The sequence below is a fragment of the Cynocephalus volans genome, chromosome 10 (genome assembly GCF_027409185.1).
Source record: "Cynocephalus volans isolate mCynVol1 chromosome 10, mCynVol1.pri, whole genome shotgun sequence".
NCBI lineage: Eukaryota > Metazoa > Chordata > Mammalia > Dermoptera > Cynocephalidae > Cynocephalus > Cynocephalus volans.
The window spans coordinates 8147045-8158453 of NC_084469.1; the positions used below are offsets into that span (position 1 = coordinate 8147045).

Genomic DNA, 11409 nt, shown 5'->3' on the forward strand with positions numbered 1-11409 from the left:
TATTGTTTTTGGACTCTCTCAGAATGTTCTAAATTATAGAAAATCTCATTGCAGGTTGCTTCCATCTCTGCTAGCATGCGCTGTTGAACTGCACTGTGGAATACAGCCCCCAAACTGACCAAGTTGTACTAAGCAAACAATCATAGCAATATACCCTACAATGTATTATCGTAGGATAACATTTTATGCTGAATATCTTCTGCAATTAAAAAATTGATATCTCATCCATATAGTGGTATGATTTCCAGTTATAATTTCTTTGGAGGAAGGGTCCTTTATTCTAAGGTGGATAGCTTTTCCTAAAATTTTTTAGTTAAAATGTCATTTTCTAACCATAATGGTGACATTACATTTTTTAAAATGTCTTTACCTGAAAAATTAAAAACCAGGGCCAGCCCATGGCTCACTTGGGAGAGTGTGGTGTTGGTAACACCAAGGCCTTGGGTTCGGATCCCTATATAGGGATGGCTGGTTAGCTCACTTGGGAGAGCATGGTGCTGACAACACCAAGTCAGGGGTTAAGAAGCCCTTACTGATTATCTTTAAAAAAAAAAAAAAAAAAAAATTAAAAACCAGCATGCCAAAAACCAGCATATCAGTTCCCCAAATTATTTGGAAATTCTACTGGGAATTTCCAGAAAATCCAAACAGCTGGGAACCACTGGCTTAGCTTGCTGAAGGTTAAAGAGCTTCCTGATCCCCGACAGCAGGAAGCGAAATAGGAGACACTTCTGTCTCCCGTCCTCCCACAGAGTCGTGCGACTTTCAGCTGATACTCTTTGGTGAGTTTCAGGCTCCCCCTATTCCAAATATGGTGAGACTTGTTTCTGGCTTAACCTCTTCCCAGGAGTGTTCTAAGGATAAAATATCATGTACTAAAAAGCTTTGGGAAAGAAGGAGCTCTATAAATATATGAGATTACTGTTCCTAAAGACAGCTGGTGTTTTCGGTGGGAAGGGCTGAATGGTCCTGCAGGGATCCAGGACAATTTCTCTGCCAGGGCATCTGGGGAAAATGACCAGCATCACTTATAAAACATGCAAACGTTCCACTGACAAGTCGGGCCAGACAGCAGAGGCAACGGGCCTCCTGAGGAGCTTCTCTTTCCTCCCTCAGAGGGCACAGGTCCAAGTGCAACTAGAACTCAGGGAACCTTGAGTTCTAGTTCATGTCTCAGGGACATGCCCATGGACCTACCACAGGTCACCTAACCTGCCCTCACTTAGGCTTTTCCAGCTCTAAAAAGTACAGATGTTTGTTCGGTCCTCTTTTCACAAGGATGTTACAGAGCTGTGAGAAAACATAATCCATTCCTAATATCTCACTATACAGATTATCCAGTTAATGTTTAATTCCTGCCACCTTTAAAAATAATGTGCGACTTTTATTTATTTTAGTGTTTAATTACAGAATAGCTTTCCCTATGATTGTACCTCATGAATCACATTTGTGGGCCATTCCCCTTGCCATAGGCTAAGAGGTGCACAGGAAATGGAAAATCGTTTTACCATGAGTTGGAGCCAGAACAGCAAAGGAGGTGTGGACCTGATGCTTTGACCAAAATAGACATAAGTACAATACACTGCAAACTAAAAACATAGTGTTTGGGGAAATTTGCCGTGCTGGTTTCCTCCCTCCTACACATAGCCAAGAATTAACTGGAGATGAAAGCTCTTTGATCTTTAGAGAGCAGAAGCATCAGGCTGCCCAGGGTAAGCGATCAACAACTTTTGTTTGAACTTGTCTGGTATTTCACATTTATCAGCCCTATTATAAGCTAACAGTGTTACTGACTTTAGCCAAGTTTGGCACTCTCGGTTCCTGTGATCCTGCAGGTAATGCCACCCTGAAAAAGCTGGTAGCTCGCAAAATGTTTTCAGGTATCTCCAAGTTGCGTGAAATGATGCCTCACTTGAAAGCCACTCTCCTGCCACATGTTCTTACTTGAACTGACTGGAGGCAGGAGCACAGGGTGAAAGAAAGAGCAGTCAGACAGTTTAAAATCCCATTTCCTGCTTGGCAGTAGAGCCAAAGCTCCATCTCCTCCGACTTTCATCTTCCTACACTCTCCAGCTCGAGCCACACCTTGCCCAGACATCTTCCTTTGTTGTTATCCCTGCCATTTCTGAGATGCAATGATTTGCCTTCCTGTCCCCCTGTTAGACTGTAAACCACCTAGAGGGTATATACTAGTCCTACTTAAGTTTGAACTCCCAGCATTTCAGTGCTTAGTACACAAAATAAATGCTAGACGAATATGCAGGGGCATGCACGACTATACCAGAACTGGGCTCCCAGCCCGCCATTGGTAAGCCAGGCTTGCTCTACGAGCCCTTTCTCTAGTATCAAGTGAGAACCATGCTAAGATGTTGAAAATCCTTTTGCTCTTGGTGACAAGTATCAGGCATTTTTGAGACAGCTAGTTGGGAATGGCAGGGAGAAGAGGTGGAAGGGATTGGTCTCATAGCTGAGATGTCTCTTTGCAAAACAAGCCCAGATGATGACTGCTTGCAAGTCCCTGGCCTTCGTAACATAATCTAACTACCTAATCAATTCACAGAACACAGTTAGGAAGAACTATCAATCTAGTAGGGAAGAAGCTAACTGATGCAAACTTCAGGATAAATAAAACAGAGGGAAAAGGGGGTGGAGGAAAGGAGGTTCAGCCAGATGTAGTTAAAACCTCTTCTCTCTAGGAGTTCAAAATGAGAGGGGGCCTTTTGGGGCAGAATTGCAGAAACACCTGGGCACCCAGAGCACAAGATGAGTGGAAGTGAGGCAGGGCTTGAAAGGCTGGGTGGAGGTTGGCAAGGCAGCCGTTCAGGAAGGAGGCTGGGCTCCCATCTGGAGAGCCAAGGGGCCGGGGCTGCTGAACAGATGGAGAGAAAGTTGCAGCTGGTGAAAATGCACTTTCATGTGTAAAGTTTGGTCCTGAGAGGATTGCGATTTCCAATTCTGAAGGCAGCAGTGGCCAGGTGGCTCTGCTCCATGCCCCGCCTTCCCCCTGCCCCCCTCCTGTTGCCACTCAGAAAACTCAGACACCATGCCTCCCACCAGCATCCCTTTCAACAGGCAGAAGCTGGCATGGTGGATGGCAGGGGGCTGCAATGCTTTGGCGGCTGAAGGAGGCAGGGGAATAAGAGGAATTAATCTAGCCTCCCCAGAAGGGGACCAGGTAGACCAAGAGCAGACGGAGAGATGGAGGGAAGAACGGAATCAGGAAAAGTACATTTACAGACCTTCCAAAGCTGTTCATGATATATATGCACTGGGTCTCTACTCTGGTTCTGGTTGAGCTTTGGCTGAAGGGGAGGCAGTGGGGAAATGGGAACACACAACAGAGGCTCTGAGTTCGTTTTACCCCAATCTCAAGAGACGTTTCTTAAGGAGAACGTACCTTTAGTTTTTTATGAAATACTTGCCCACCAGAGCTTTAACAGATAAGTGATTTTTACATACTCTGGCTCTGACTGACAGCCACCTGTCTTAGCATATTTAGAGCCTCACATTGGAACAGAGGTTGCTAGCCCAACTGCACAATCTCTTAAAGTTCCTCCGACTACTGCTCAGACTGTCAGGGAACTCCCCACCCGACCATGTTAACCACACCTGAAAGGAAGCAGCTTGGGTCACAAGCACCAAGCTCCACCTCTTCTTTCTCTCTTTATTTGTGCTACACTGTGCTCCAAGTCATCAAGAGCAGAAACCGCCAACTCTGTCTTGTTAAAAGTCCAAGTGCCTGCCTTTTTCAGAATATGTGATTTTGCTTCCATTGTTTTTTGTTTTTGTTTTTTTTAAAAAAGACTGGAACTCAGTTTCTTATACCTATTGAGTCCATTTTCCCAAAAGATGTCTCTGTTTGAGATAATAATTTAAATACTCTTGGAGTGGAGATAGTCTCTCTCTTCCTAGTGGGATGTCTTCTTAGCTCCTTTCCCAAACTTGGCATCAAGACCGAGACCTATGGCAAGGGAGAAAATGGGCTTAGTTTTATGAGGTGTAATTAAACTTACCAATGATTTGGGGGGTGGGGGTAGGGTATCAGTTTTGGTTCTCCAAAATTGAGGCTTTAAATAAAATAAATTTCAGGACACTGGTTTCATATAACTTCCTCAGAGACAAGAGAATAGCATCAAATGAAAAAAATCACCAAGATACTGGTAATTATATATATACATATATAAAATATAGAAAGACTAAAAGAAACTTAAGAGTTAAAAATTCTAAGCTATTTCTCTCAGTTCATTCATAGCAGCATAAGTCAGTAGGGAATAAGCATAATAATTCTATCCTGCTCAGGATCTGGGGAAATTCAAGTCATTGAAAGAAAATCACTAAGATGAAATATGCATTAGGAAGGCTGGATTAGAAATAACACTTCCTTTTTCCTTAAAAATTTTTTTTTCTTTAAAATAACTAAATATTTCATAAATATAAAAGCAAATTTTAGGAAAAAAATAATAAAGCTGTGTCACTGTCTCTCTCTGTGGCCCAGAGGAATGTCTGCTCTGGATGGAACTTACCAAGGAACACAAGCACAGTGCCCACCCACTGCATGGGGCTGATAGGGTTGGCGAAGAGGATCACAGAGGCCAAAATGGTGAAGAACTTTCGAGTTGTGGTGATGATGGAGCAGGTCAGAGGGCCAAAATACACAACTGTCATGAAGATGAAGCTCTAGAAGGAGATAGAGAAAGGTAGGGTCAGGCTGGTACTTGGGTATCTGACATGAGGTCTAAAGTCTGTAACAGATGTCAGAGTTAATCTTGTCACCCTTCTTCTTCCAGCCAGGCCATTCTTGCTCAGGGAACTAACTGCCATAGTGGGGGAGCTAAGCGTTCCCTCTCAAGCACTCACCTGACCCAGGGCACTGGTCAGGCCAAAGAGCAGGATATTATAGATGATGGTAGGGTACCTTTCAGCAAAGCTCAGGAACAACCAGAGCTCCCCAGTGAACAGTATTCCTAGAAAGAAATGTCAAAAGATGAATGATGCATCTTGTGTGCCCATATCCACGTGTACACCCATGTGCAAACACATGGCCGGCTGAAGTACTGTGAAGGAGGGTGGGGCATGGGAAAGTGTATGGGGTAGGTCTGTACTATCCCATCGTGCGTCTTTCTCATATTTTTTTCTGATTAGAGAAACTAACTAAAGACTTGATTTTGTGAGAAAGGCTTGAAAGTTAATGAGTCACTTCTACCAGAGTGATTGAAAGCAGAGATCCTCAGATGTTGTGGAGATACTGACCCACACATCCCTAGCACAAGGAAGCCCCAAGCATGGGTCACCTCCAGCCATCAGCAGCCTCCTCCATGAACCCCAGTGTGCTATGCAAAAAATACTTTCTACATGTGCCCAGACTTGAAGAAAGTTAGGAAGCACTGATTTCAAAGCAAATGTATTCATGATTGAACTGTATTCGGTGTACACCTAAGTCTGTTTCCTGTGAGCACTATACCAATATCTCATTTCCTTCCTGAGAGGGAAAGTTCCCAGGTGCCCCATGTGTTTTACTACTGTGTGTCTTCCCATGATACCTGGCACAGGTCTACCCCTCATTGTGCTAGTAATAAGTAGCAAGCAGATCATGATAGTGCAGGTTTTTAGCGACTTCGACAAAATGGCAACTTGGAACTAATTCAGGCCCTTGCCCTGGGCAAAGTTAGCAACTGGCAGCTGAGCTAGTGATCAACTGGATAAGGGCAGTCTGCCCTCTGGTGAGACATGGAAAGAATAGCAGAACTACTCCTTACCGGCTCCCAGCAGCAATGTTGACCAAAGGTTGACGTTCAACATCATGTGGTTGGAACCTGTTTGGTAATGAGCCCGCATGTGGTCCTGGGAAACACCCGTCAGTCCATCCAGGGTCAGAGACAACAACTGGGAAAGAAACGAAGTAGCTTGCAGTGAGGTGGCCAACAGGGCCCCTCTCCAATCCAGGACACAGGATTCTCACCCTCCAGCTCCTCAGAAAGCTGCTGCCTTAAGATAGGATCCTCAGAACAAAATGCTGCCATTTGGTCATGGGTGGGTGTGAAGAGACCATGCTAGCACCCCCCTTCCCCCAGGCAGTGGACTGACAGGCTAAATGAGCCACATAATTATACTGTAATTAGAGTAAAGAAAGAAGCCTACCACTTCCCAGCATAAAGCCTTGAAGCTGGTGTGCAGGGGCCTAAAACAGGCCATAGTGAGACATATACGTTCCTTCATTAAAGCTGGAAAGGTTAGCTCATTTGGTTAGAATGCGGTGTTATAACATGAAGGTCAAGGATTCAAAAAAAAAAAAAAAAAAAAAAAAAGCTGTAGAGGGGAAATCTAGTCCCAGCAGGTTAGCTTCCTAGCTTGGAATATAGTGTTCCAGAGGTTGGATTTTGTGGTCAGACTGCCTGGACTAGAATCCTGACTCTTCCACTAAAACAGCCATGTGACCATGGGTAGGTAACTTAACCTCTCTGTGCCTCAGTTCCTTCACCTGTAAAATGGATATGACTACCTATGAGATTACTGTTGCAAAATTAATCAAATAATATATAAAACACTTGGAATAGTGCCTGATACATAAGCAATAGCTAATACTGTATTTTATTATTATTTTTTTTGGTTACTGGCCAGTGAATTTTATTATTTTTAACTCTGGTTTCCAGGTTTATTGGAAAGCCAGAGGGAGAGACATACTACTCCTTCCTTCTTTGTTCACAGGTCTCTGTGACCTCACATGAGGATTTAGACACATAGTTATCTCTTCCCCAGAAGGAGAGTTGAGCTGTAGTTAAATATTTCAGGCTTCCCAATATGGCCTTAGCAAAGGCAGAGACCCTGCAGCAAAGAGCAGAAATGAAGGCCCGGAGCACCACAGGTGCCCTCAAGACATATGACTGTCCTTCTGCCTGCCTCGGTGGGGCTGTCCTTTGGTTAAGTTTGCTGGAAAAGGCTACCTTCCCCAACAGAATCACATACCAGGAGCAGTTCTCCGTAGCCGACTGCATGTTCTTCCATCCCAACTACTCTCTTGGGTTTGTACATGAAAAGGGCCACTCCAGCCACAATTAGCAACACACACAGGTACTTGGCCAGTGGGTACTTCTTCTTCAAGAGGGTCACCCCAAGGAGCATGACTACAGGCAAAAAACAGAGTGGAAAATTCAGGTACCCACAGTTATTGATGGCCCCAACACCCTCCTCCCAGGAGCCAAAAAAAGATTCAGGGAGAAAAGAACATTTGAGAATGAAGGGCTATAGAGGCCAAGAGGAGGGTGCCAGGCTGGTACCCAGATAAAAATGATGGAGCAACAGGATTGAGTATAAGTCAGGGAAAGGTAAAGAGCAAGGGTGAAATGTCTTGGAAAGAGTAGCGAAACAGTGGGGAATAGAGGGGAAGGATGAGAAGTTGAGAGAAAGAAATTGATGATCAAGATAGGATTTAGTGTGTCTAATGACAATGTAAACACATGGCACACAAAATGACTGAACATGTGAAGCAGACTAAGTCAGCCTATAGCTCCCATTAAGGATTACCAGCCTATGAACACTACGGGAAGTGACAGATGACAGGTGGGCAGAGGGAAGGACTGGAGGAAAGTCCCTGGAGATAGCTATGATGGGATGATGAAACCCAGAGGGACACACAATTCTGGCAGAGGAAGAGAGAGCTTACTACAGGAAGAGTGAGGACAGAAGATGGAGACCATCTTCTTCTGCTTACCTGGGATTGGCTTGCAGGATTTACCAAGGACCTGAAATTAAATTCAGCAAATAATTTCTGAGCATCTGTGATGTGCCATGTACTATGCTAGGTGCTGCATTGATTAAGATGAGTAAGTGTAGAGCCTGCACCAGGGATCTCAGCCTCAGAAAGCAGCCCTTTCATGGCCCAAAACACTGCCACTAAACCCCAGTTCTATGGCTCTATACACTCTGAATTTCTCAAACACACTCTCCCAGGGTTGTTATCTTTTTATTTAAGTCACAGACCTGAGGAAAAAAAACCCTTAGTCTTTTTCAAACAATTTCTGAGCCAACCCTCATTCCACCCTGAGGTTTCACCTGAGTTGGGTAGTTGACAAACTGTAGTGCTGAGTTGCTGGAGACCATAGCACCCAGATAGGAGACAGAACAGGCCGCATAGAGCCAGCTCCGAGTACGATCCACCCTGGCAGTGTCAAAAAACTGGATCACTGGCAGAAGACAAAAAAACAAACAAACAAACAAAAAAAAACATACAAGAGAAACCTGGTGGGGCTAGGATGGACCACTAAGCAAAAGTTGAAGCCATGTGAAAGGAACCTGTCTGTCAAATAAGACACAAATTATTTCTGTCTTAGACTGGGAAATTTCTGAAAATTATTCAACTCTCCAATTCCACCTCAGCCTAACACAAAAGCACATGAAGGGCAAAGGTGGCGACCTCATTCAGTTCGAGGGACACTTAGCCCTGCTGCTACTCACCATGGAACAAAGCTCAAAACATACTTGAAGCTGACACTTAAAGGAAAGTCAAAGGGACAAAAAAAAAAAAAAAGTTTTAAGTATTCTCATCGGGGATTTGGAACACAGAAAAGCCATTCTCTGCACGTTTCTGACTCAGAAGTTGCTCTAATTTAAAGCCATAATATTTTACCCCACTTCAAAGTCATTACTTTTACAGACTGCACAGAGAGGCTGTGTAAGTACTAAAGGGGGTGGAAGTCATAAGGGTTAGACCTTAGGGTTGAATCAATGCCTAATGCCCAGGATACAGAGAAGATGTGGGTGGGACCCAACAAATTACTATCTAGGTACTCACAGATCTTGGCAAACACAGCATTGATCACACATTGGATGAAGACCAAAGTTAAGGCAAAGGTAAATGTCTCCTGCTTGGCTCCCTCCCCATACTTTCCTCTTGTTCTAAGAATGAAATGCATAAGAAAGAGAGGGGAGAAATTAGTATATTTCACTCACTGTCATCTAGCATGTCCAGAATCACTGAAAGCTTTAAAATTATCTTGCCTGTCTGGATGTAAGGAAAGTTCGTAAGGCTCGTTGGGCTCATTTACAAAAAGGACTGATAATACTGGATCTAGAACCCAGACATCCCAGCCTGCTGATTCCATAGCCTAGGGAAAGAATATCCGTAAAGGATGGAGCTAGAAGAAACACGGAAAATTACATGGTGAAACCAGGCAGGAGAAGATGATGTCTGGGCTACGGCAGCATGGCCAAGGGCTAAAGAGTAGGCCGTCTACTAGCATTTGGGAGTTCCAAAGAGGAGCCGTCTTAGGTCATGGAAATCAGCTGGGGGTATAAGTCTCAGCCTGTAAAAATCAAGTCCTCAGAACCAACAAGGGAAAAACAGCTAAAAGAGAAATAACCAGGTTCCGAGCATCCAGAAGACAACTCTGGCATTTTGGAGTTCTGGAGAGGTTCAGCCGCTGCTGCAAAGGTTGCAGGCTGCTGGGAGGGCGACACAGCCGGTGGGGAGGACAGAGAGGAAAGCCCAGGACCGGGGGCAGGAGGCCACAAGCTGGGGAGAGCGAGCTGGATGGAGGGAATGTCTGCGTTCCCACACCGAGGGTCTACTCACATCTTTTCCTGAAGGATCCCATAGTAGAAATAGCAGACAAAGACGCCTAGGAAGCAGAGCGGCAGGCGCAGCCGGTCGGGCACCAGGGAGCTGCTGGCGGCCATGAGTCGCCCGGACGAGCCGACCGGAGACCCGCTCACAGCTGGCAGCGGCAGCGGCGGCGGGGGCAACAGTTCCAGCCGCACATCGCCGACCGGCATCAGGGGCCTCATAGAAGCTACATGCGACCGCTACTCAGGAGGGCCCAGCAGTCACCGCCAGAACTGCCAGCTCATGGCGTCCGAGGGGGAAACTCCTCAGAACCTAGCAACCGCTTCCTAGGAAAGAAGACCCGCCCTGAGGCCTTGGCTCCATTTCTGGTGGTTCCAAGAGCCAGCTTCCTGGAGATTAATCTCTCGCTTTCGAGATTTTCCGATCAGGCAAGTCCGAGGACAACTACAACCCTTTGTTCGACGGGGTGGCCTAGGAGATACCCGGACGTGGAGTGTGACGTATAAGGACGTGGAGGTCACCAATTGGCTGGGCTGTGTGAAGACGGACAGGTGAGCGGGCAAGGAGGCAGTGCAGCCGGCAGAGCAAATCAAATCGTCTTTTTCCCGGTAGGCAGTCAGGCTTCTGCTGGGTCCTAACGCCAGGAGATCCCAGTGGAGCCTCAGCGCCCTCTAGCTGCTGCCCAGCGTCAGCGACTTTACCCGCTCTGCCAGAAGAGCATTCAAGGCCTTGGCTTTGGAGAGCAGTCCTCCTCACGTACATCACTAGGCTTGCAACGGGGAGAGCGCCACAGTAAGACTCTGCTAGGTCAGAGCTCTTGTCCCAGCTCTATCACTTACAAGCTGGGTAACCTACGCGTGTCACCTAAATTCTGAGCCACAGTTTTCCCAGTCTGTAAACTAGAGGTAATTAGTAACAGCCACCCTGTTGCCTCTTGAGTGTTCTGAGGATCAAATGAGCTGAAGTTTGTGAAAGTGTTTTATAAACTGTAAAGTGTGCTGCACAAGTTTAAAGTATTATTAGTCATTATTCTTTCTCAACTCTGATCCTATTTTTTCACACCCTGGAGGTGGAAATGGAAGCTTATTAGAGTGAATTTTCTTCAAGGATTTACAACTTGCCAATGATGGAGCAAACCCTTTGGCTGCCCTCTAGATTTTTTCCCGTTAATCAGCTCCTCGTTGGACCCCTTCCTCATCCAAGTGTTGGGTCTCCACCTGCTGGCACAAATTGCTAGGGCAAGATTGACCCCAGGTCTTTCCACTACCACTCCCAAACCCCCACTTGGTAAATGGCCCAAATCTCAGGAAGCCTGTTTGGACTGTGGGCTGCTATCTGGGTAGAGGCTCCTTCCCTTCCAGCAGCCTGCTCCTTTGGCACAGCCTCAGGCAAAGGAAGGAAACACTGGCAGCACCACACCCATCACTCCCGGCCTGACTCACTAAGGTTTCGGGGGCAAGCCAGGCATCTTTCAGGGAGAAGGGATAGGAGATAGGGTCTGTACCCAGCCCACGGTCTCAGAGGATCCCCACACATTTGCTCTCTTGCCTGGTGGCTTATTCTACTGAATCAGCCTGTGATTCCAGGGCCCCAAATAGCAGCTGGGGTGAGAGACCTGGGTTCCAGTCCCAGCTCCACCTCTTTACCAGCTGGGACATCAAACAATTCACTTGACCTCTGAGTCAAGTTTCCTCATGTGAAATTAATGGAAATTTAATAACAAGCAGGAGAGGGCTGTGGTTAGAAGCATGGGCACAGGATTCAAATGATCAGGTTTCCAATCCTAGCTCCCCCACTTTGTATCTGTCTTTTGGGGCAAGTTGTTCAATCTTTTTGTCTCTCCCTCATCA

The 11409-nt window shown here is 45.9% G+C and overlaps 1 protein-coding gene across 2 annotated transcripts; it reads right to left on the reverse strand.

Annotated features, from left to right (window-relative positions):
- Positions 1-3644: 3644 nt before the first annotated feature.
- SLC35B1 (solute carrier family 35 member B1) lies at positions 3645-9992 on the reverse strand. Of its 2 annotated transcripts, none has more exons than XM_063110909.1 (9): positions 9569-9992; positions 8789-8892; positions 8050-8180; positions 7709-7739; positions 6964-7121; positions 5757-5883; positions 4858-4964; positions 4524-4677; positions 3645-3961 (listed from the first exon to the last, which is right to left on the reverse strand). In XM_063110909.1, exons 1-9 carry the CDS (start codon positions 9778-9780, stop codon positions 3909-3911), a joined length of 1077 nt encoding a protein of 358 aa, XP_062966979.1. In that variant the 5' UTR covers positions 9781-9992; the 3' UTR covers positions 3645-3908. The 2 variants fall into 2 exon arrangements, with proteins under 2 accessions (XP_062966979.1, XP_062966981.1); XM_063110911.1 differs by having other exon boundaries at positions 8050-8155; positions 9569-9653.
- Between the last annotated feature and the right edge of the window lie 1417 nt (positions 9993-11409).

What these genes read in the sequence shown, in the direction of transcription:
- SLC35B1 (XM_063110909.1), bottom strand. Translation starts at nt 9,780, where the DNA reads ATGAGGCCCCTGATGCCGGTCGGCGATGTGCGGCTGGAACTGTTGCCC. An exon ending in GGGATCCTTCAGGAAAAGAT is followed by an intron (nt 8,893 to 9,568) that starts GTGAGTAGACCC and finishes TTTCATTCTTAG; the next exon opens with AACAAGAGGAAAGTATGGGG. An exon ending in TTGTCAACTACCCAACTCAG is followed by an intron (nt 7,740 to 8,049) that starts GTGAAACCTCAG and finishes ATTTAATTTCAG; the next exon opens with GTCCTTGGTAAATCCTGCAA.